This window comes from Salarias fasciatus, chromosome 23, assembly GCF_902148845.1.
Source record: "Salarias fasciatus chromosome 23, fSalaFa1.1, whole genome shotgun sequence".
NCBI classification, from domain to species: Eukaryota; Metazoa; Chordata; class Actinopteri; order Blenniiformes; family Blenniidae; genus Salarias; species Salarias fasciatus.
The window spans coordinates 14,421,944-14,448,490 of NC_043766.1; the positions used below are offsets into that span (position 1 = coordinate 14,421,944).

The 26,547-nt window shown below is 38.9% G+C and overlaps 1 protein-coding gene across 2 annotated transcripts; it reads right to left on the minus strand.

Annotated features, from left to right (window-relative positions):
* Positions 1–8,053: 8,053 nt before the first annotated feature.
* Positions 8,054–19,426, minus strand: arrdc2 (arrestin domain containing 2). Of its 2 annotated transcripts, none has more exons than XM_030083185.1 (7): positions 19,164–19,426; positions 11,146–11,363; positions 10,946–11,048; positions 10,549–10,805; positions 10,257–10,419; positions 9,746–9,906; positions 8,054–9,476 (listed from the first exon to the last, which is right to left on the minus strand). In XM_030083185.1, the coding sequence occupies exons 1-7, from the start codon at positions 19,408–19,410 to the stop codon at positions 9,423–9,425; spliced, it is 1,203 nt and encodes a 400-aa protein (XP_029939045.1). In that variant the 5' UTR covers positions 19,411–19,426; the 3' UTR covers positions 8,054–9,422. The 2 variants fall into 2 exon arrangements, with proteins under 2 accessions (XP_029939045.1, XP_029939044.1); XM_030083184.1 differs by lacking the exon at positions 19,164–19,426 and adding an exon at positions 12,764–13,174.
* Between the last annotated feature and the right edge of the window lie 7,121 nt (positions 19,427–26,547).

A 26,547-nucleotide genomic window follows, 5' to 3' on the forward strand; every position in this document is an offset into this window, starting at 1 on the left:
AAACTCGGAATGTCACAAATTTCTCAAGGAATTTTCAGCATTCATGCATTAGTTGTGTGACACTGGTGTAACATGTGTACATAAAGTATCCTGATTCGATGTGATTCAAGTGAAAACTGTCACTAATGCATCACATCCCGTGTATAATAACATTTTGGTACGTCCGACTATTTGACAACTGCTGCAACCAGGAGATAGGAGGTCAGCGTTTCTTCCCTGTTGATCAAAGCAAACAAGATGACAATAGATCGTTTCAGTCAGAGTCAGACATTCAGAGCTGAAGGAAAATCAATCCTGCTCTGTTTTGGTTTGTCTGCTGCCACTCAAAACACGTTCTATTGTGTTTTGTCAAGAATGTAGGTCAAGACTGATCCTAAATGGAGTGTAAAGAAAAAATGAAATGCACACACACACACACACACGCGCAGTCTTGTATTTCTATCCTTGTGGGGACCGTCCATTGACTCCCATTTATGTCTAGCCCCTAACCCTGACCCTTACCCTAACCCTAACCCACACCACAACAAAGCCTAACCCTAAAGAAATGTTTTTGCACTTTTACTTTTTTCAGTAACAACAACATGGTCAAGAAAACACTGTTTCTCCTACTTAGGACCGGAAAAAGGTCCCCACAAGGCACGTCGTTTCACGTTTTGCTATCCTTGTGGGGACATTTGGCCCCAACAAGGATAGAAATACGAGAACACACACACACACACACACACACACACACACACACACACACACACACACACACACACACAAACGCACACCCACAGACAAACCATCGGGATGACTTACTTCCCGCTGGGTATTTTAACGTGTGGTCTTTGCCCAGACATATTCTGATTTTCTTTTCATTCTGTGTCATTAGCATATGAAAGCAGCTGATACCGAAAGTGTCTGACACATCGCTATGTTATTTCACATTTCTCATTGCACAATTACCTGTGGATAGGAAATACCTGAGATGAAGACTGACGTGAGGTGTTCTGTTCACCTCACTGTCTCAAAACAAGCCATCACAGTTACAAATGACACCATGGAAATCATCAAAAAAAGAAAAAAAAAGTAAATTTGAGGAACATGCAAAAGTTACAAGTTTCTATTAAGGCATCATAAACAATCTTCAATAATACAGTCACATAATAGATTATATCCATGTCCAATGAATATTGCACTTTAATTAAACTTTAAATGTGTGTATACTTAAATTTTTTCTTACAGGGGAAACACAATAGCTGAGATAAAAATCCTTGGAATCCTTGTTGTCTTTATATTTCTCTTTATAACACATTTCTCCTGTTTTGAATCACATTTATTATATGGTTCAGGAAACAACAACATCAGCTGCTAATGAGATGTTGGAAATCACCTATGAAGAGGACGATGATGTTTTCATATTCCACTGAACAGTATGGAGCCAGAGTTGTGAGACTTGAATGACTGGAAATCCAATCTTCCTCAATCCACATAACCCATCATTCTTTTCATTGCAAAGCTAAGGTGCCCTAGAAACACACACTGCTTTTACTATGAAATGAAAAAGAAAGTCGTCAAACATGATTTCGATTTCAATCGTTGAGAATATTTTAAACAATTTTTTCAAATCTCTTTTGATTGGTTTTTAACTTAATATTTCACAGTGTACTTTTGGTGTTTCTGTAAACAACCACATACATTCTAGTTGTATAAGACAACTGTCAGCATAAGAAAGAATCAATATTTTCAGTTACAAAAGAAAGTCTGAAGTCACAGATGCCATATGTTTTGCAACATTCTTCACATGCCTCAATTTTGACTGTGATTTTCAAGGTGAAATTGTGTTGTTGTTGTTGTTGTTGTTGTTGTTGTTCCCTCACAATCCATTTATCAGCTGAGCGGGAATTTAACAACACAGGTGTGTGTGTGTGTGTGTGTGTGTGTGTGTGTGTGTGTGTGTGTGTGTGTGTGTGTGTGTGTGTGTGTGTGTGTGTGTGTTGAGGGGGATTGGATTGATTAGGAGAGCTCTTAGTAGGACTGCGGTGTACAAACAAAACTGATTTTGACTATGTGAACTTCATAAGTTCTTTGAACTTTTTATTTCGCTCCTAAAAAAACTGTCCGACCTGAAATGATTCGATGTGCTTCATGAGGGCGGATTTTCGCATCAGGAAGCTGGGAAACAATTTGACCCTCAGAAAGAGGAACACAAATTGACGTCTTTGGACTTACTACATATGATGCACTTCCTCATCACCTTCTTCAACAATGTGAAAGCTGCATCATCTACTTTTCTGTGAGTCATTTTCTGGCAAATTTTGTAGAAATAAAGCCAACCTGTTTTATTACACAAGTATACTTTATTGTTTATATGCTTTTTTTCTGCATCAGAAATTGCTTAATTTAGTTTTTTTCTTCTTCTTTTGATTGCTTGTTTGTTGTTGTTTTTGTTGTTGTTGTTTTTTTGGGGGGGCTACTGAGTATATCACTATATTACTATATTGTTTTATCAAGTTGCTTTTCAGAATATTATTATAGAAAAAATTAAAATTTGTGACAGAGCTCTTATTATAAAACTAACTTTCCCAAACAGCTTTATTAAAAGCAAATGTTTTTAACTCTGTGACGTGGCATGCCAACTACGTGGCATGCCAACTCGTATTTCACTAATGTTTGCTTTTGTCGGTTTTATTGAGCAATTATGTGCTGATTAACAGAACTACATAAAATATTTTTATTTACCGTATTGTTCGTTTTCAAATGACAAGATTTGCCTCATTAAAATGACTTGTGGGAAAAAGTGTATTTTGATTCAGATAACTGGTTTAACTTAAAGACTTGCTGTCAGTAGAAACAGGACTCCCTAAAATGAAATAAACACATCTTTTGCTCATTAGTTGACTCTGTTCAATCATGCATCGTCAGTATCCACTTCAACAAAATTACAATTCCAGGAACTGGAATCTCTCGCACCAGCTATTCTGCTGCACAAATAGCTTTTTCAGCACAGGAAGACAGTGACACACACACACACACACACACACACACACACACACACACACACACACATGCGCGTTTGCATAAAACAACACGTGTTGTTAGGATTGTGCCAAGAGGCTGGAGTAGCTGAAAAAGAACTCAAGGAGGCTCAAGAACAGCGTGCACGTTCCAAGCTGAAAGACCCCAGCAAAAAATTAACTTTGAGACTATTGTGAAGTCAGAGCAGCAGTCATTACTCCGCCATGCTGAGCCTGGCAAGAATCTGCTTTTAATAATTTATCACGTCTCAGTTTTCCCCCATTCACTAAGCTGTGAAATATTAATGCAAAATTACGAGATTGAGTTGTTTATGCGAAGATTGCTAAGACGGAACTACTTACTAAATATGGCGTCTGGGCGTAGTGATTTCAAAAGAAAAAGTAGTTCCCAGTATTTGCTTCAGTGTCATAACGGTACAATATTATTTGTTGGTGTTCCACAGCGTAGTGAATGTGCGGATTATAACGTGTCCACCAAAGTGTTTTGGGGTTGTTGGATTGTGTATTTGATGAGTTTGACGAGGGGGAACAAAAATACCATCCACTTCCATTGTGTACTCACCTCTGAATAAACAACAGGTCGCCCTCACAAAAAAAGTAAGTATGCTGTTGAAATAACTAAGGAATTGTGCTAAATGGGCCAATTTGCCAAAATGTTGAAGTATCCCTTTAAATTTATCAAAATTGCTAATAAAAATGGTAGAATCCTAAACCAAAAAAAAAAAAAAAAGGAGTTACGAATACTGAAGTTTCACGTTACATTCACAACAACAAACAGCCCTGACTGGTCGAGTAATGATCCACACTGCCAAGTATCAAAAGAGCATCCACCACTGAGAAAACTAACACAGCCGGTCTGTTACAGCAGCATGGAAAATGTTTTTTACTGCACTCTCAGTCTCTTTCAGACTTTTGAGCATTTTAGGAACTTATATTTTAATGAGTATGTAAGAATAGCAGCAAGTGATTTCAGTTAAACATAAATAATATATATGATGGTGAACGTGTACATTGCTGCCTCCAAACTGTTAAGTCAGCTCATCGTAAATATTGAAGTTTCTGAAACACATTTAAGTCTTTTCTGTCTGGGTTTTTTTTTTTTTTTTTTTTTTCAAAACACTGTCAAGCATATCCCCGTATTTGAATTTAGACATCATTGTCTGTTTTGCCTTGGATTTCTTCTTTGTTCTCTTAGTTATGTACAGTTGCTGTTATACATTTTTCTCATGAAGATCATCAAGTTGTGCCATAAAAGAAGCAATAGTCACGGCACGTTCACACATTGTGACCTGCACACTTCCAGACTTGCCTTTAGGTGTCTTGTGGCCTAGATTTTAAGTCAGACATGCAGAACAGGTCTTTAGGCACTTCTGGTTTTTTTTTTTTTTACCTGATTATGGACAATGTTTCAAAATTTTTGTTAAGAAAGAACTCATCATTACATTACAACACATTTTTGGTAGTAATGAATCAATAACTGGTTGCGTCTTAGAAAATACTAACAAAGGTACGTTTACTTAAGTGTTTGATGTCTCTATCTCTCTGACAGCAGTTGCAGAGCTGCAGTGTCATCATTTCTTTCTGTCCTCATCACCAAGTAAATGGTTAGCCTCAGCAATAAAAAAAAACCCTGTCGTCTTCACAGTTCCTGTTCCAGGACAGCCCTGTCTTCCTTAAAGCAGCATGAAACAATATGTCAGTAACAAGAAAACTGTCAGTAACATTAATGTTAGCATGCATCCTTAATCTCCTAATACCTATAAAACAATCCACATAAGCTCATCTTTATTAAGGGTGTCTGTTGCTGCATACATGTTTCTAGTTCCATTTACATATTTTGTTCTGTATCACTTCTATTTCATTGTTTCATGAATCATTTTTAGAGCTCACCAATATCTATATTATAGACTAGTTTCTTCCCCTAGCTAATGATGTAACTTCAGTTAAATCGTTGAGAAAATCAGTCAACAGAGTGACCCACAACAGCCCAGTTAATACACACAGCAACACTGCAGGGAAAAAGTCAAACTGCACATTATTCAGAGAGACTTTGTGAGGAGGACTATTTGAAGTAGCACAATAGTTACTTCCCAAACAAGTGTCTTGCTTTCTATTTGTAAGGCAACACCACTACATTTCACAGGCACAAGTATTAAATGTTTCCAATTACTCACTTTCATGGAACCATAGATCCTGTATATAAATCCACTGTAATAATAGCACAATAATCCACTTTTATATTCTAATTATGAAAAATACAGGACACGGGATGTGTGATAATAATTCAAATAATTTTGTAAGCAGTCTTTTACTGCAGTAACAGTCAACTGAAATAAGTAGGTCAACACTGTGCCCAGAGTCTACTTTTACCAAACAAAAGGTTCTTGGGCTGCAACTGTTTATTTCATTTGCTTTAAACAACTTTGTCATAATCACATGTGCCAAGTGGAGACCAGCATTTTCCTTTGTAAAACCTTTTGGATTAAGCTGTGGCTGGTGAAGGTATATGATTACATTTTGAATCACTCAAAGGTAATGGTTCACAACTTTGTTGTGTGGTATGGTAAACAAGCTAGCTAATGAATATGTTTTTAACGGGATTTTAACAACACAGGTGTGTGTGTGTGTTTGTGTGTGTGTGTGTGTGTGTGTGTGTGTGTGTGTGTGTGTGTGTGTGTGTGTGTGTGTGTGTGTGTGTGTGTGTGATGTCAAACATCCTAAAGCTTTGTTCTTTGTGTTTGGAAGAGTTAAAAAAACACAGGGTTACTTTAAGGTCACTGAAGCCAACATCCAGAAGACATCAGTGTTAAATGTCTTATTTCAGTACTCACTCAGCTTTATTTAATCTGACTTTCATCTAATGTAGGAAGACATTTGTGCTGCCCCACTTCAGATTGATAAAAAAAAATGCACCCATTACTTAATGCTGAGAGAAGCTGAACAACTATATTTATTATGTTGTTCTAAATTAAGTCAGAATTTTTACTTCCTTAATGACAACGAATGTTATGTTCAGTTACACTAATGATGTAAAAAGTTCACTGAATTTAGTCAAAGCAATGTTCCTGTTCGTAAAAATGGAACACTGAAGTATAGCATGTGTCTTGTTTGATTGTAAATATCGATGATTTGTTGTTGGTGTTGTTGTTAATGTTAGTGAAAACCTGAAATCTTAATGTCAAGGAGTTATGGACTTAGTGACAAAAAGTCAATACGACAAAAAATATATTTGATTTTCTCCCAATGTTAAAAATTGCACAGCTGCTCTCTTCAGATGTTGCACCTCATATCATTAGAACATTGATCCTTAACCAGTGGCAGTGACTCGAATGTGTATTATCAGTGGAGGGGGATGATGGGTCCCAATGTCAGACCAGTTGAGAACGACTGACGACGTTTAACAGAGAATGTGCTCTTGGTTGAAGGCTGAGTTGCAGTACTATTTTCAGTCTGTGAAAGAAACAAAGAGGACCATTCTCTCATGTTCTCATTTTCAGACTTCACACCGCAAATGACCACATGCTACATTAAGCGTTCAGGGAAAGCTTCAGTCGTTCAAGAATTTGGATTTGAAATATAAATGCATGTGAATATGTTGTACAAAAGCTCAATTTTCTTTGGTTTCCTCTCTTTTATTTCACTGACATGCTTGAAATCGTTCACATGTCTGCATTCATGATAAAATAATGTGCCAAAACATTGTATGTTGTGTACCCAGGACTACACATGCTGGTCTTGAATGAAGGTCTTTCCCGCATGTGAGGAAATCGAACTACCTGAAGGAAAACCTTTGTTCTCAAAGGGAACAAACTTCATTTTGAAATAAACTCTCAAGCTCAGACTCACACTGGGTACAATCAGAATGGCACCCATACGTTCACTGTGAGGGATTTGGGTTCGGGGTACAAGGTGGCGCAGTAGTTCCCGCTCTCACTTCACAGTAAGAAGGTCTGGGTTCAAATGCTGGCTGGGCCACTCTGTGTGGAATTTGCATGTTCCCCCTGTATATGTGGCTGGATTTTCTCTGGGTACTCAAGTTTCCTCACACGATCCAAAAACATGCAAGTGGGGTTAATTAGTAACTCTAAATTTCCCCTTGGTGTGGTTGTCCCTACAGTGTAACTTCTGTGGTCTTCTCCACTGAAACACAGCTTAATTCTTAGCATAAGTACTATAAAGCAAGAATTAAATGTTTATCCAGAAGCCAATACTTTACTCTCCATGCTTCTCCACTCTGCATCAGCACAGTTTGCTAAATTATCTCAGTTTGTTCAGCTTGACGTTCAGGAAGGGTTGCAGCTTTGTGCAGCAGAGCATTTCACTGTTTCTTTCCTCCCATCCTTGTTGAATAGTCATCTCAGGAAGTACAAGACAGTACTCGAGAAACTGATCAGTAGCAGTCAATGTGACATTTAGATTTTGATTTTCCTTTTTGTGATCAACCATTGAAATCAACTTTATTGTGTAAGTGCAAGATACTAGCACTGTAATTGCTGTTTGGGTCTGCTGAGCTCTGCCTGTTTTTCAGTGAATCCTGCCCTCATCAAGGGAGATTGTTTTGACTATCACTTGCAAACACAATAGACCAATCCACTGGCATGCAATATGCTTTGCAGAGGCCCTCTTTTGTTTCCCTCATAACACTTGGAGCTTACGGACAACACAGTGGCAAATATGATTAGAAACTGCCTGGTTCTACACCTGTACAAAGACCGATTCTCAAACAGCAAAACATACACTTGTTTTGGACTAAGCAGTTCTAAATCTCATTAGCACGAGAATATCTAGAACCGTCGTTCATGTAACAAACAGATATATGGAAAACAGATCACATATCAGTTGTGGAGAGAATTACAGTTGAACTTAGTACTGTGTACTTGAGATTAGACTAATGACACTAAATTGACTGTACGTGTGTGTGTGTGTGTGTGTGTGTGTGTGTGTGTGTGTGTGTGTATGAATTGCTAAACTGATAGATGAATTAATGCTTAGGTGGCATGCTTATCAAGTTTGAAGGAAACATGAGAGGAGAATAACATTCATTTGTTTTATTTAATTAGAAAAAGACATTTACAAAACTTTGGCAAGATTGTGAATCATCAACTGCATTTGTATAAAAATACATTCTTTTTTTATCTTTTCTTTTTTTCTCAGTGCGTGCCACTAACGTTGCACATCTGACCCTGAAGACTTTGATACTCCTGAAGATTTTTTGGAAGTTGAGGAGAAAAAATTATCCTCAGGTCAGTTTTATTGGAATGTTCTTTGTCCCTACATTTCAGTGGCATCTTCAGCTTTAAGGCTTGACCTCACAGCACCAAGGCACCTGGCCCCTATCGAAAGCATCAGTCCATTCGGCTCAAAAGGTTCTCGTCATCTCCTCCTTTTGTTTAATCAGCTGGGAGAGCTGATCCACGGGGCCTGTGTAGCTCCATCATCACACTGCAACATACTTAGTCATTTTGGTGAAAATCAGCTGTCTTACATTTCAGTGCCTTGAGCCTTGAAATAACACAACACCACTCTTGGAATTAATCCACACAAACAATCCGTTTTTGCTGTCAGAATACATTCAGCTCCATGCAGCTCTCTGAGAGAAGACTTTAAACCCTCGTGAAATCTTCAACTGCAGATAGTTAAGGCATACTTGTTTTCCCTTTTACTTATTGTTACCTGCATGCATAAAAAACTTATTTGACCCATTTGTTCCACCATGACAACTTTAGATACAGTATGTGCTTAAGTAACAGTAGAAATCATGACAGGCACATTGCTGTTGAGCTATAACAATTGCATAACAATGTAGGCTGGTAAAATCTACTCCGTTGCCAGACAAAGGAAAGTTGATAACTGCAGACAATAATTGCACTTTTCTCTATATGCCAGTCAAAGGTGACAATGTTCTTCTGAACATGTCAGCTTGTCAAGGGCATATATATTTGTTTTTTTTAACATTTAAATACCAGGTACAACTCCTACTCTCTACCTGATAAATATCAAGTGATCCTAACCCCCACCTTGCAGTAAGTCACAAAGTCCTTACATTTCAAAAATCTCTCCAGACAGGGAATTGTTGATTGGGAGGTATATGCAGCTCGCTTTGGTGGGAGCCAAAAATCACTTGAGGAGGACAGGAACTGATGCAGAGAAGTTGCTTCTCTCTCTCTGTTTCTGCAGTACAGGAAAGTGTCCACTTTTCTGAACTAGAATCTAAATGGCAGCTCCTCCGCTATCATCCAGTTCCTGTGAGCTCCGTCTTCCGGCCTCTCTGTGGTGCTCCAGTCCATCTCAACAACACTGGCCGGAACCAGGTGCTATTTATCAGAGAGATGTTATCCAGAAAAAGACAAATCTCTTCATTTCTTTCATTGATCCGCTTGACGCTCAGGCAGGCTTCATGGTTCAATACGTCATGCAGCGAGGTCGGATGTTGAGAGGCTGAGGGTTGGGGTCAATCTGTAGAGAGGAAGGAAAAAAAACACATGAGATGAAGGTGAGGAGACGAGATAATTCAGTCCTTCGCCAAGCAGAAACTAATATGATTTGTTCTTAGGTACATCCTATTATACAACTCAGTTATATTCTTTCGTTTTCAGCAAAAAAAACCCAGTAATTTAAGAGTTTTTTTAAAAAAATATCTCAACAAAAGAGAAGTTTGATGTGCCAATCAAACTCAGTAATCAGAAGAAAGAAGCAAGGGTTGTTTCCAGTATTTGTTGACTCACCTCGCTGTAAACTGGTGGAGGTCGGAAGCGAAACTCCTGGACAAACGCCATGAGGGGTCGCTCCATGATCCCACTCAGGTCTTCAGCTGGCTGCGGGACCATAGCGTTGTTGCGCTGTTCAGCCTCCTCCTCTGTCACCACAGAGCTGTACTCTGGAGGAGCTGCAGGGAAACAGGCAGGATTAGATTTCTGGCCCGAATCAGCAGAGCCGTACAGGTCCAAACACTAAACAGCTGAGTCACCGGTGCCAGTAAAACTCTTTACCCTCCCACATAACACATTTTACAGCTTTTGAACTATGGACAACTGTTTCATTTGTCATGAGTTTCTATTAAACAAAAAGTTTTATTTGGTAATGTAGCAGTAAGAAATTCAAAATTAACCAAAAATCTAACACAAAGGAACATCAATAGCAAAAACAGTCTCTCTGAAACGTTTATGACAAAATACTTATGAGGTTTCTTGTTGAGATGTTAACTTCACACTTAAAGCGGTGTGAGAGGACACTTACGCTCCGGCTGCTCAGGGATGGCCATGCGAAGCCACTCCAGGTTGACGCTGTACTGGCTGCTGACGCTGGAGGTACGGCTGCCAAACGGATGTAGAGGGATGGTGCCAATGACAAGAGGGAGTTCAAGGCAGAGCTTGGACGTTCCAGGAACATCAACACAAACCTGGTGGAAGGCAAGGAGAACTTCTGTCACAATTACTGTTATTTGTGATTATTGATGCAGTGTTATAAGGAGAATAATCAATGAATAATCCAGTTGCTTGACAAAGGAGTAGCTGTTTATTAAACATACCTTGAGGGTGTACTCTACTTTAATGATGCGGCACTGCAGGATGGATGGACCCACAGGTGGGATTTTGATGGCTCGACCGTGCCAGGTCTCTCTACATCTGGCACCAACATAGTCGCCATTCAGTGTGGCCACAACTGAGCGCTTCTGCTTCATGGTACCACGGGCAATGAATGTCTGCGTCTGAGTTATGAATGCTTTGGGCACAATTGACCTGGACGTAGAGTTGTCAAACTCTGCAAAGACTGGTATCACCTCACCTGCAAAAGGAAAAAAAAAAAAAAAACATGATAAGAATGGCAAACGCTTCCTGTATAACATAAACACTTCCAGTATAACATCAACACTAAAGAAAAACAAACTGTCTTTAGAGATTAAGTCAGAGAAACTGGACACTTACCGGGTGTGTAGCCTTTGCGGTCAATCTTTGCAGTTAGAGACACTTGTCCAAAGTTGCGGTACCATGCTCGTGCCATCTTATCTTTTGTACCAGCCTGTGGTGCCTATAAATTGAAGTCAAATAAGATACGCAACTTAAAACATTTGAAAATCATCGACAAATGTACAATAGTCACAAAACATTACTGTTAGGCTTCTCACCAACAAAGCAGGTGTGTTGATATCAATGGGCTCAATGACTGTAAACTCCTTCTTGATTTTCTTAACAGTGGCCCAAGGTCTGTGCAGCTTCACTTTGACCCAGTAACGGATACTGCCATGTTTTCCCTCGAAGGAGGTGACCAGCGTCTCTTCTGGCAGCTGAAAGCTGAAGGGAAATTCATGTCTGCCTGCTGGAAGGACAGTCACTTCTCCATTATCTGAGAAACAAGAAGGGAAACAAATGTAAAAATGTTAGTTAAATGTTTATCTATTTTTCACATCAAGTTGAGAAAAAGCCCAATCCGTAAGACTGTAGAGGAGCCATATCAAGCGATGAATGGAACACAGTGAGACAGTGGATTTGTCAGTGAACTGATTACCTGACAAACTGAGTGATCAACTGACAAATTTATTGACACCGTCAATAAATCCTGCCAAAAAGTTAAAAAACCCATGCAAATCTCAAGTCTTGATTTGGGAGAGATAAACTTTTCAAACGTGGATGCTGCTCAGGTAGAAACTTCTCTTTCACTTGCAATCACATGGCTTCAGTGCTTACTCAGAGGGGCGGCTCCTGCTCCATTGTGCTGACTGAGAACATGTTTTGCTCAAGCGATGTTATGGAGCCCGTCTCAGCTGCTCTGTTTTTCTCACTCCCCTGTTGCACAGGTCCACTAACATATGTTTGTGTTTAACAGACTTCGTTTGTTGAGTTACTCTTAAGCGAGCTGGATGTTCCAATTTCATCCAAACAATAGCAACACTGTCAAACCTTCTTTGTAGGTCAAGCGCATTTTTAATGCACATGATTTTATGCAAACTCCACAGAACTAGTCAATAGGCATTTTTGGGCCATGTTTGTATAAGGTTAGTTGCAAACAGATGACCAAGTGAAAGCTAGTTGCAGATGGAAATTGACAAAGCCCTGACTGTGAGTTTCCGGTCTGCTCTTGAGAACCAAAACAGCTCACTGCCCAATGAATGAAGACAGAGAACCTGAGGCTCCCCCACACCAGAGGAGAAAAACAACCCAGGAATTGCTTCATAGAAGAGAGGTGGGTGTCAGTAATGTTTCCTGGGGCAGATGCTGGGAATGTCCTATGTAAATAGCATTTTCCCTCCCTTTCTTAAGGAGTTGACATATATTTTTACAAGTTTAAAAGTCTTATAACTAATATTATAATTTGTCATTTGGTAAAGCCAAACAAGTTCAAGTGACAGGGCCCTGTAGAGCATTTTTGTAAATTAACGAGTGGGTGTTTGCAAGGTAATGCTTGGGTAAAGTATATAAAAAGATAAGTGAAGCAATAAAGTTTAGAACACTTACATGTATGCCTCTAAAATGAAACTGTAGGTTACAAGTAGTTCCAGTCAAATGTGAGGGAAAAAAACAAGCAGCTTAAAGACTACTTTCAAAATCAAGTTAAGGTCTGAGTTAATAAATCTGGACGACTATGTCTCCAGTGCTGTATCAAAACAACAAACCAACAACCAGCCCGACAAATCGTCCCACTTTAAAACAATCGTTTCAGTCGCTCGGGAGCTGGTTAATGAAAGGACGGAGGTCTCACAGAAACAAAGCCCCCTGTCCCATCACCGGCCTGCAGAGCGGACTGACCTGCCTGCAGCAGCACCTCTCTGCGGTTCAGGTACTCCACTTCGTCGCTGTAGTTCTGGGTGTACGCGGTGCTGGAGCCTGCCGACCGGGACTCAGTCCAATGCACTTTAGCGAAGCCCTCGGCGTGAAGCTTGAGAGAGTCCACCCGACTCTCCCCGCACAGCTCCAGCACCACCCGCCCGGACACCACGTCCCCGCTGCTGAACACTGGAGGACAGTCCAGCTCCGGGGAGTCGAAGACGATGTCAAACTTTTTCAACTTGTCGAAAATCATTTTCTGTTTTGTTTTTAGGCAGAGTCCTCTCAAAGGCAAAGCGTTTCCTTAATTCTCGTAGTGCGTAGACAAGTGATGGAGAAGAATCTCAATGCGGCAGGTACGTCTCCCTCACCAGTTTAAAGCTCAAAGTATGGAGAGTAGACGGAGAGTCCCTGTTATTGGGCTGAGAAAGTGGGCGGAGCTTCTGAATTTATTATGTAAGGAACCGGGAGAGGTTTCAAGGCTGGGGGGTGGTGCCTTCAGGAACCCCTCCCCGGCTCCGACTTTTTAACACTCATCTTCATATCACTGAAGTGATGCTTTTCGTATATTCAACACACACACACACACACACACACACACACACACACACACACACACACACACACACACACACACACACACACACCAAAAGTTATCAGATAGGTTTTAAAGATGACAGATAGAGAGCCGCAACTGCAACAAGTGTTTACCGGATTGAACCTGAACACTGGACACAGTACTCATAGCAGTGAAGAGTATCAATATTCCAACCAAAAAAAACAAACAAACTGCAATTCAGTGTTTTTTGTGTTAATTACTCACATTGCCCTTGGGCTTTTACTTGTGTATAAGCTCAAGGGCAAATCCAAGTATTGGATGTTAAAATATTAAGACATGGCGAGTCAAATTAACACCAGATGACTGTGTCACAGTCTAGTTTAAAAGAAAAAAACTCAAATAAAAACGTGGGTTCATTATAGTATAATGGTTACACTGTCATCCTGTTTATTATGCAAAACTAAACTTTGTCAGCTCACTGTATCATTTTTGTTTTGTTTTCTGGTGTGAGGTTGTTCTCGACAGCACTCAAGTATCCGGACTGAACCTGAAAGCAACATAATAAACACGCATGCTGGGTGTGGAGACAGCGCAGAGGAAAACAGCAGATGATTGATGGTTACAGGTTCTTAGAGGAAAACAGGCTTACTGAGCATGCTTCGGTGTGGCAGAGATCCTGCGTGCACAGGTCAGGGGAAAATAGGTTTCACTCTGGAATAAAGCTGTTTACTCCGCTGCTTATATGTCGCCGTGAACTTTGCGTTACACAGTTTCAGCCACATATGGAAATGCAGCTTTGTCTGTGTGTGAATGTTTTACCCCAAGAAATGAACTTATGAAAAACAACTGAAAAGGGGAGTAACGCCATCGCGATACCACGGCGAAATCTCCGCATCACCTGAATGGTGCATAATTGTTTATAAACCTTTCTTCACAGGTTTAACTCACTTTTAATATTCTCTCGAGACATTAAACAACTTATGAACTAAAAGATTCCACAAAACTATGCACCAGTCGACAAATAAAATGATCGTTGCTTCTTTTCTAAGCTGGGTGAGGTACTTCCCATTCAAACACACCAGGCAAAATACAAGTCTGCTCTGGGAAAAACAAAGTTGTTTACTCCTTTGTTACCCTCGATGAGAATTGGCTCTATGCTGCCACCAGTGGGTCAACTCAAGTTTTAATCAGATACTCCTTCAGCCAGAACTTTTGTTAGAGGTGTTTGTGAAACTTTAGAAAAACTCTGATGCTGAAAAGTGTACAAAACAAGACAGGAACGGGAGGGCTCAGAGCATTATCAACTTAAACGTCAATGAAACGCCTTGGCTGAATTTGTACATTGGGAAAATGTATCACCTTCTTCTGTTTACTTCCAATATCCTCCAGAAATGCTGGTCTGTATGAGGCAAAGCTCAGCTCGCCACCTGCTGGTAAATCGGAGCAGCGCCCCAGCAGCTCAATTGCTTTCTGCATCCACACTGATAAGAGGATGATGAGGGTTTCTGCGAAGTATGGTGGGCCTGATAATCACGTCCTCTGTGCACATGGCTGTTTTATTAACACGGTCGTGTTTGAAAACATATTCGCCACTGCTGCAGACTGAAGTACACACATTCATCATTCTGCGTGACCTTTGTGGTTTAGCCAGTGAGCTGCTGAGTACACAACTAGCCCAAATATTAATACAAAGAGCAAATAAAATTGAACAAAGAGTGGTCTTTCTGTGGAAAGACAAACCTTTCCCCAAGGTTTAAAGCCTACAGCAACCACATTAGCTTTACAAGCCAGAGGGCACCCACCCCCGCAAAAAAGAAAGAACAATAATAAAACCATAAAACTGGTTAAAATAAATAAATAGATAAATAAATACTACTGCTGAGAACAAACAGCCAAGTAGAAAAATGGCCAAATATTGCTGAATGAACGAAGCAGCAGCTGGCAGCATTGGTATAGAGGGAAGCTGGGAAGGGGAGGGTCAGCCATGCCTTGTTTTTTCCATTGCCATGGTGATGTGGCCTGCATTTTTTAAAACAGACACCCTAACCAATACACCCCCACCCTCTCTTTTCCCCATCTTTCCCTTTTCCTTTGTCCACCTAATTTTCTGCTGCCACTGTTCCAAGTCAACATAACTTTATGTTTAATTTTTAACATTTATAATAGCAGACAGGCTCTGTCACTTCAAGGATGGGTGGAGTGGGGTGACACTGGAAAGAATGTGGGAAGTATATCAGCAGATTCACATCTTGCAAAAGCATTTAGCACCTTTATTTCATGGACCGATCCTAAAGATAACACTGAAGCATACACATACATAAGCATGTAAAGCCCACAGCTCTACAGCAGATTCATATTTATATTTCTAATAGTTTAAACAATATATACGTACATTAATGATTGAGCCAAAACATTTAAAGTATATCTTTTACAATTGTTTGCTAAGTCTGAAGATTGTCACAGCATATCGTCACCAAGTTAAAAATTGTCAGATGTTAACATTGTTTGCTTTGTATCATTCAGTGCTGCAAGAATGAAGTTATCATCCAAAAATCCAAAAACATCTGAACATTTTTGTTTGACTTAACTTATTTGCTCCTTTATTTATCTACATATCTTTACTTCTTGAACTGTTCGTTGAGCCAAAGAGAGGAAACACAGCTTAACCTTTTCATTTATTTCATTAAAAATAAAATAAAGATAAAAGAAATTCTAACACTGGCCATGATTACATGATGTTTTTAAATTCTATAGTAATTATTCAGAATTGTATTATTTGGAATTAAAGTATTTTCTCCTTCACATTTACATGGGAATAGTATTTGAAGGAGCTAGCCTAGTATCATTGTTATTACAGTAATATGAGCAAAGGAGACAACATATCAACAATACGCAGAGTTGTCATTGTTATGTGCTTCCCAAGTTTAAAAAACGTACTGTTAAATGTCAACATGTTTCATAGATAGGAACTCTCACACAACCGTGTCTCAAACATCCCCAATAATGACATCAAGTTCTTGTTTATCAGCTGATGTCAATCTCAAATTGTGAACAAGAACAACCTCTCTTTTCGGGACAAGCCCAGGCCAGTAGATAAATTTTTGACAATGCCAGGGTGGACGTGACCTAATTGCATCTACCAGAAGAAAACAACTTCAGTTTCTGCTATTTTCTTTTTTTCTTTCTTGATTAACTTTGATGCTACAGCTTAAAAAAAGGTACACATTTTTATGCTTCCATCCTTAAACTCTTTTCATTATATTAATCTTTTCACTTTTTCTCCAGTCATTTCCTGAAACAGAAATTCCATTTTCAAAACTCTCATCATTTGGCAAAACAGTTTTACAGTTCTTCACAACACCATAGTTCACTTACAAAAGATCGTATCCCTCCCAAAACTGTTCATTCATGTTTGAAAGTTTTCTTTCCCATACAAATAGTCAGTGCCACCAAAATGCAAAGACCCTGCTTCAACAGCTTTGACTCATTTCTCCAAACAGATCGGATGTTCTCAACACTCTTAGTGCTTTTGTCAAAAACAACCTGGACGGTTCAGCAAAACTACACGGTTCACTTGTTAAAGCTCATATCTCTTCCAAAACTGCTCACTCAGGTGTCAAAACCAAAAGTTCTTTCTCAAACAAATTTCCTCAAAATGCTTCATCCGTTTGGCATTGTGTGAGCTCTGCAAGTCAAAATGTTTAGATATCTTGTCATTAAGGCAGTAGAACATTGAAATATCCCTCATGTACCTTTCAACCTTTCAGTCTGAGTCCAGTCCTTCATTCACAAGGGTTCCTGTGCTTTTTTTTTTTTTGAGGGGGGGGGGGTTAACTAACAGAAAACATGTTGTATATGAAACTGAGGAAGCAAAAAAAAAAAAAAGCATTTTAAAAAAACCTTCAAGTTTCACATATTACTCTCATTCTGCCAAGGAAATTGTAATTATTCTTTTTCACACAAAAAGTAACTTTTATCCATCAGAGTTCAACATACTTTGATATAAACACAAACAAAAACAGAGGAAAATTGTATGGAGCCTGCAGTGCTGTAAATAAAGCTGGATTTTCACAGTTCACTTCTTCACTGGTCAACCCCCTCACCCTCCTGGTCCGGCCCCTGACGCTCAGATTCATGTACGGTATTGATGGTATTGCAATATGTTCTTGACTGGTTTAGGCAGTTGAACAGATGATTTTGCATGTGATGGCTGATACAATGAAATGATGCTGACATGCTAGAACAACCATGAGACCAAGAATCAATCCACCAGTTTAGATCAACATGATTCACTTGGAAACTGAGCTAGAATTTAATCATTTGCAAATATGTACTGAGACGTTGAAACATGTACGGCCATAACAACCAGAATTAATTTAAATTGGACAAAAAGGCATGATGGAGGAAGTATTCAATTTGGACTTAAAATCAAAAGAAACTAGCCACTTACTTTGAATTGCAGTTTAATTTGGAATGGTCATTTTCATTTGGAATTAGGTGTTCACTAGTTCATTTAATTTTTTTTGAAAGAGTATTTCATTTATATTCTGAATTAATGGGGAATCAAAACTCTCATGCAAATGGAGCCAGCGTAAATTGGTGCATTACGTTTTTTTCCCCCACAAAAAATACATGAATTCAACAATAATAAAAATGTTATTAGTTCCACTCTGATGTCCTGTGGCATAAGCTATGTGTGGCTTATCTAAAAACTAATATTCCCATACATAACAGCTTGCTTTTCTATTAAACGTGCAATCTGCAGTTTTCATGGTGAGAAAATACCTGGAAGAGATCAGTTTGTAATCTGAGATGAAAGAAACAAATATACCAACATTGAACCAGCATTTTAAACTCCACTGCTTTGAACTTCAAGAACTTTTGCAAATCAGTCAAATCAAAAAAGGTTTTCGAAGGATCCAATGAAACATTAACAGTACCAAAGAGTCTATAGGTGACTTATTAAACTGCCGTGACCCATATTCCTGGGTCTTAAATCTATTCTCCCTGGTAAAATTACCCTGGAGGAATTTCAGTTTACTGCCCCGAGTAAAGCAGCTTGGGTCACTGTGGCTCAGTAGGACAAGAGACTCATCTTTGAAAGCCACAGCTGTTAGCTCAAGCCCCCCACCTGATGGTGTGTGAGCACCTTGCATGGCAGCCATTAATACTGATGTGAATATGTGCATGTTGCAAGTTGAGACTTCTGAAGTGGTAACAATATGTTATGTATCTAAAGTTAATTTCTATCAAGTTTTTGTGTTTAATTGTAATATGTTGTTGTCTCGTGTCAATGTATTTCATCATTCTCCAAGATTTCCATGCAACAGGTCTTGCCCAAGTGACTTCATTTTGCAAACTCTAGTGAATACAAGACACAATAGCTACCAGCTGGCACACAAAAGTGGTGATCAGCAGTTTAACACCACATCATTCAGAACAGTGACCCATTTTCATTCTGCAGCTGCAGTGCATCCCAAAATACTGTCCCTATGCTTCTGTATAAGTAACAAAGCTACACAAAGAAGTATATTTTAATCAGATGCAGTAAGTGAAAAGATAAACACATTCCCTCAATCAAATAGTCTTGTGAGTGGTTACCAGCACCTGCATCTGCTAAATCAATGCAATAATACAGTAGTTTCAAAGCTGCAAAGAGCTACATTTTGTTTGAAAATCTTAATGTAAAAAAGAAAAAGTGGTGATGGTGGTATAGATTGTCAAACATGATATACACTGCAGTTACAACAGTTTTGATTAAAACCAAAACACTGAATGCATGATTCAAGCAGACCATTATCATATGCAGTTCTTATTACCAACCTCTGATGAGATGCTGTCTCTTCCTCAAATAGATGACTTTGGAGGTGTAGTCATTATGAACAGCGTTCATGCCTCGGTTCTCCAGCCAGTGTGCTGTAGCCACCCCTCTGCCCTGCACCTTCATAGACTGCACTCTGGTGTCCCTGCGAAGCTCCAGGACCACTAAACCGGACACCACCTCCCCTTCGGTGAACACTGCATGACCTGCTCCATCCAGCTCCAGGGTGAAAGATTTAATGGAGCCCATCGCTGCATACAAAGACAGAACAGGAAGAAACGCAATAAGACCAAGGAGCAAATGCAAGCATATTATTCACTTTACAGCAAAAATGCAAACACTATAGGTTTTCTTAAGTTTATTGCGTTTAATTACAAACGTGGGTTATTCAGCTCTCTTTCATGTGGTACTGTACAATGACCTTTGAATGTGAAGTGTGAGTTAAACTGACCAGACAAAGATCTTGAAGAGTTTTCGCTGTTATCATAGGGTCTGAGAGGCTCTCCACTGTCAGCCAAGAATGTAATAACAATAACAATAACAATAATAGTAAAAACTAAACTAAGCAAAATAAACATAAAACAGCATGTACATGTAGCTGATATTTCACGTGCATCCACATGCTGTGCAAGTCATGTGTTTGACTTTATTTTCAGGTGTGCCAGTTTATGAACACATGCTATAATCCTGTAACAAGCAATGAGATGGAATATCCGGGCCAGCGTTTTAGCTTTGGTCGCTATTTAAGCCTTTAACTCACCTGTGTTGTGGTCGTTTATAGACGGAACGGCTTTGCGTCGTCGTCCCTCCGACTGTTTGCTCAATGAAAGCCCGGCCTTTGTAAACAGAGGCAGCAGGCAGCGCGTGAGGCGCAACGGCTCTGCCTTTTACCCCAACGACGGGGGGCACACGTGAGTGACGCCCGCCTCCTTTACTTTATCACACAGGAGAAGGGGGAGTGAGCAGACGACGCCCTGAACCGGGCTACCTAGAGGTCATTGTTCCCACAGAAGTTTTACATTCACTAAAGTTCTTCTTCTTCTTCTTCTTCTTCTTCTTCTTCTTCTTCTTCTTCTTCTATTTTTTTAACATGCACAATACTGTAAATCTCATCTCATCTCATCTCATCATGAACACAACCTGTTCATGCCTGTATTGGATCTTGTACTAATAATCATGGTTTACATTTCAATGCTAAAGTAAATAAATTTATTTTATTTTTTATTACTTTTGTAGGCACCTGTCACAACTATAAATTTCAAGTTCCTTGACCCAAGTATTTGTCCATATTTTTAAGGCTATACAGCTCTTCTGCAGGAGGTCAGACTGAAGGGATAGCTCAACAACCTATAAAAAAAATGGCAACTACAAACGTTTCAGTGTAGAAGTACTTTATCAGTCTACAGGTTGTGCCATATTTTGTATATTTCAATCTTAAATGAAGTTCACTGTCTCAAAAAGTTGGTGCAAAACCAACAACCAACCCTTTGTAATGAAAAATGCAATGAAATCTCCCCCCCAAAAAAAATAAAAGCATTGTTTAAATGTGCAATGTCATTGGTGTGCAGCAGAAACATGATTTTGTGCATAAAATGCTTGCTTACTTATTAATGGAAGCAGTTTGTTTATTATCTACTGGAAGCCCAAAGGGCATCTCTTGACCAAAACTATTTATATTTTAGATGGCTCAAGAGTATGCTTCAAATGCATTTTCTTGTCTCTAGGTGCAATAAACAATGAATACATAGTGTCTTTTGTAGATGAAATGAATATTAACAAAGTTGTTGCTCTGTTCACATTCCAGCTCAAACCCAGACTGCTGCAGTTTCAGCAGGTTGGTGAACTCCAGATTCAGTTTATTTACATTTGCTTGCCTGGATGCCAACACTCTTATCAGCTGAGCCTGTGTCTTGGGGTCAAGGCTGTTATTGCTACAACATAGACTGTTTTTATGGAGGATTGTGGTAATTCATGCTTGAAGGATGAATGAAAAAAATTTGTAGCACAGATACCAACCTTCTCCGGCACTTGGCAATACAAGCAAGCGAAAGTAGGGCAGTTCAGTTCAAGGTGGCCTCTACAACCTAATGATGGTGTCCCAGGCTTGGAGTTTATGTTTAAGCCACCTGACCGCTAAATGTGAACTTGCACACAGCTTCAACATTTCACACTGCTCAGGGTAAACATTTGTATAAATTGCACACAGAGAAGATACGACAGATGACATGGTGGCTTTTCCTGAATGCATACTGGACAGCTGAAATTAATTTTGTTAAAATTCAATGAATTAAAGAGCTGGAAGACACGCCAAAGGTCCACAAATAAATTACACAACAAACCTTGTCCGTATTTGTTCACTTGTACAAAGAGTTCTCAGTTTTACTTTTTAAATCATCTTTAGAGGACAGTCTGTGTGACTGATTAATAAGATAGTTGAACTGTAAAAATAAAAGTGTTTTTTAAATTTCAGATTGCTTTATTTTACCCTGAGAATAATGTCAAAACTTGTGACATTAAGGAAACATGCTGTATGTTTCCTCTTGAAAGACATGAATGCAGAAGTTTGAAAATGGATTTGACAAGTAAAATTGTGAATGTTGGCAAAATTGTTATGTAAAGTGGATTTTGTCAATGTCAAGTGTTTGTGATAATGATTGACATGTAATTTTTTTTATTTGATGCATTTCGTCAATGAATTACTTTAAAATTACATGAGACATGGTACTTTAAGGGTTGCAAAGGCCACACAGTGACAAGGAGTATGAAGTCTCAGAGAAAATAATCAAGAACCAGCATAAATATCAGATGTGTGAAATATGCAGCATATTCAAAAAACATTTTAATTTTTCATTTAGACCTTTTTGACAATAAGGTTTTGTGGGCTTACTCATTAAACCTTATTTAACCAGAAATAAACAGGCTAGGAATAAAAATCTCAGCGAGTGCGTCCCGTCAGGCAAAATTACATAAATCTGACATGTAACGTGTTTAGTTTAGTTTAGTTTAATTTATTAAGATCCCCATTAGCCACTGAAATCTCAGTAGCTATTCTTCCTGGGGTCTTTTCAAATTCATTACATACATTTAATTATAATATAGGCACGCACACACACACACACACACACACACACACACACACACACACACACACACACACACACACACACACACACACACACACACGCACAGTCTTGTATTTCTATCCTTGTGGGGACCGTCCATTGACTCCCATTCATGTCTAGCCCCTAACCCTGACCCTTACCCTAACCCTAACCCACACCACAACAAAGCCTAACCCTAAAGAAATGTTTTTGCACTTTTACTTTTTTCAGTAACAACAACATGGTCAAGAAAACACTGTTTCTCCTACTTAGGACCGGAAAAAGGTCCCCACAAGGCACGTCGTTCCACGTTTTGCTATCCTTGTGGGGACATTTGGCCCCGACAAGGATAGAAATACAAGAACACACACACACACACACACACACACACACACACACACACACAGAATATGAAAGCCCAATGTAAATCCTGATCCCATTATTTTCCAACTCTATGGACACACAATATAAAACATAAAACATCAAGTACAAAACATAATACAGCTCATTTTAAATATGTAATGGAAATACATACATGTAGCGCTAAGCAAAATACATAACAATAACAAAATTAATCAGATCATTGTGTAAATAGGAAAAGTTTAAACTTTTTCTGAAATAATATTTTGCTTGTTTCCGACAATAAGAAAAGAGGTAATGCAACCATTGCCCGATAAACAACAGTGCGCTGCATTTGACTGCTTCTACACACAGGGAGCAAGCCTCTCACATTACTACTTTGACGAGTTGCATAATTATGAACATTAGAAAAGAATGATAATTTACGATAAATAATTTCTGGTGTTTTGGTTATAATAAGATTTCTAATTAGTGTCAACAAATGATATTTCAGCTGACTCTTTACCATCAACCAGGCAAGCTCACTGTGTATTAATGTTACACTGGTTCTGTAAGGGCAACCCAACACAATGCGTGCTGCTTTATTCTGGGCAACTTGTAACCTGTGCAAATTATTTTCACTTGTATTTGACCACACAACAGATGCATAATCCATTTGAGAAAGTACTAATGACTGAACTAGTTGTTCGGCCAAATATTGTGGAATCCATTTTCTACAGTGTTTAATCATGCCCATACTTCTACCCATTTTCTGCAACATGTAATTTATGTGACTGGTCCATGTTAATTTGGAATCTACAATTACACAATCCAATTCAATGCAACACAATCCAAATCACAAACTTTCATAAAATCCATACAAAAACAAGACAAAAACTGGTTGCCATGCGGGTGCTGCATGCTCAAATGTTTAACCGTGTATGTACTTTTAGGCATGGGTGGTGCTAAAATGATCTTGAGCCATGATCTGCACAGCAAATGTTCTAGTGTTGAATTAACTCTGAAAGTGTTAACGAGTGGTCTCATATATACACTTTTGTAGTGTTAAAATCTCAACACTGACCAGTGTTAATTTTCTAATGCGGACACTCTGTAGAGTTATATTAATATTCCTCTCTGTTGACCAGTGTTCCTATTTAACTCTATACAGTGTTAATTCTTAGAATGAACACTTTAAAGTGTATATTTTAACACTTACATTTAACACTACAACAGTGTATATATGAGACCACTCTTAACACTTTCAGAGTTAATTCAACACTGGAAAATTTGCTGTGTGAGACCAGTCCATCACCTCATCCTCCTAAAATGTTTCCTGACAACTGTTTGACTGATCTGATCCTTTCTCCATCTTTCTTGCAGTACTGCTCTTCGCTGTGGTTGAGAAATGATGATTTGATGGAGCGGTAGCTTTTTGTCAGCAGGTCAGGTGTGTCAGAGCTTGATGCTGAGTGTCGTTCCACTGTATTACCATCAGACAGAGCAGAAGGGCAAAAGCTCGTTTGATCTTGATTTTCAGTATGAGTACAGACCGTGAAAGGCCTGACCTCACGATCCTTCTGACTTTTGGGATTTTTAGTAGGAGGTGTCAGAAAAGTTACCACAGAAATAACTGGCTTGTGGCGACGTCGCTTTTTGATCCTTCAATGTCGGCTCTTCCTATCATCGTGAAGCAGAATTCACCAAGCGTTGGATTGTTCACCCACTAATAGGGAACGTGAGCTCGGATTAGGCCGTCGTGAGACAGGTTAGTTTTACTCTACTGATGATGTGTTGCTGCAGTAGTAATCCTGCACGGTCAAATGTTTTAGTATGACAAACTAAATCTAAACTTTAGAAACTTTTTGTTTGCAAAACCGGTCTTATCATTGTCATATCATAAACATCTTGAAAATCACTAAATATAAGTTATAACTAAATATAACAAAAAAAAAGACTCCACAGAGTCGAAACTCATACTTGTACAGAAAATATTTGCGCTATCCTATTGTTAAAGTGACTGCAGAGGTCTAACTTTAAGTAAACACAGGAAAACAAATATCAAGTTAATGCATTTCTTTTAGCCATCAAAGAAGAACGAAATCTTAGTCTTTGTTTTAGTTCAAGTGATGTGTTCATGATTGTGTTCTTTTCAAGGAGTGGTGTTGAATTTCACTGTCTGGGAGAGACCAGAGGCTAAATACATTTAGAATTTGATTTTGAGGTGATTTCTTAAATGAATAAATCTAATTGTTAAATATCTATGGTGACCACAGATCGATAATACAACTGAATATGTGACTGATGTGTCACCAAACATAATTTGTTTATCTCATATGGTTCCTGAGGTAATAAAAGGTGTAAACATAAGAATAATTCAATTTAATTCAGCTTCATTTATACAGCGCCAAGGGACAACGCAGTAATTTCTTGGCACTTTTACAGAGAAAAACAGTTCCACATGAGCAAGTGATTGTGGAAAAGAAAAACTAATTTTCAAAAGGAAGGAACCTTTGCAGAACCAGGCTCAGAGGTGGCGGCTTTCTGCTGTTCCAGTTGGAGGGACAGGATAGAATAAATACATAGAATGGACTGTAGTCTTTAAGCTCCATGAACCTAAATTCATACTATGACTAAAAATACAAGCACACACATTCAGTAAAAAGAAAATAACACCAGGAAGCACATGTGCTTTGTGTAAAAAAGTCTCTCTCTCTGCCTTTATGGGTTTGCGACAGAGAGAAGGAGGTATTGGTGTCTCAAATGTTCTTCTCCATGACCCCTTCAGATATAAAGTGTTCTTCTTCCATACTAGCCCCGATCAGTCTAGTATCTTCTAGTATCTAATCTCACAAGCTGATTCTGGATTGACACTCCAGTGATGCTGGATTTCCTCAATGTTCTGATTTACACTGTTCAATTTATTCCTGTTTACCAAGTTCTGCGTGTTAGGTAGGGTGACTAGAAGCTAGGCCATCTGGAGAAATGCAAATTCTTGCAAATCACAGAGGTGTGGTTTGCATACAGTTGGTATTGCCAGGTTTTAGTGCAGGTAGTATAGAATTATTCTTTATTAGCAAGTATTTGATTGGCAGATGTCCAATTGGATCTACGTTTTAGGTGAGCTGTCTTCTGAAATGGTTTTTTGAATACTGTTGAATGTTCTGTTCCTCCTTCGACCATACCCGTAAGTTAAATGACAATCGAGGTATCTGACAGATCTTGGCTGGGGTGGGAAAAATGTTTTGAAAATGACTCTAGATGCTTTTCTCTGCAGCCTGGTTTACACTGGTATACCTTTCTCTTCAGGACTTTGCCCTTTCACACAGTTTGCATGTTTTTCAGTGTTATCATCAAACTGATCATTTATTTTCTCCAATTTGATATTCTCAAACGTCAATGTAAAACTTGTGTTTTCAGATGACCACCCGTACAGTGAACAGCAGGGTGGCAGATAAACCAGACCAGTCTCCACAGTCAGACGCTGAAGTAGATGATACACCTGGTTTAAGCAGCATTCTTCAAAAGGTACACTGATGCTCGTCAATTCAGATTTCATTCCACAGTCTTTCCACAGAAAGTTTATTTGGATGATAATCTACATTAAATCAGCTAACCAGAAGAGTTTAATGTAATGCATGTTTGAGGTAGTAGAATATTGAGAAGAGTTTCAAACCTTCAAAAAGATTTGTTCATTACTTCTCTATTCTGGACACTCACAATTTGCCCACACCACACTTTCATGCAGGGTCTGAGTTTAAACTGTGTGAAAACTTTGACAAAGCTGGTCTGCCATCTCCACAAAACATTTCCACATTTCCACTGTTTGTGTGCTGAGGCACCTGAATACATGTATTGTTATTGTTTGTTTTATGTTTTGCTCTACTTTCTCAGACCCAGTCTTTGGAGCATACACTATATACTGACCTCATTCACTACAATCTAA

Bases quoted from the DNA above. Each gene is read 5' to 3' on its own strand.
- arrdc2 (XM_030083184.1), bottom strand. From the start codon at position 13,037: ATGATTTTCGACAAGTTGAAAAAGTTTGACATCGTCTTCGACTCCCCG. The intron at 11,364-12,763 runs GTCAGTCCGCTC...CTTGTTTCTCAG, and splicing joins AGAGGTGCTGCTGCAGGCAG to ATAATGGAGAAGTGACTGTC. The intron at 10,806-10,945 runs GTAAGTGTCCAG...TTCCTTTTGCAG, and splicing joins CCGCAAAGGCTACACACCCG to GTGAGGTGATACCAGTCTTT.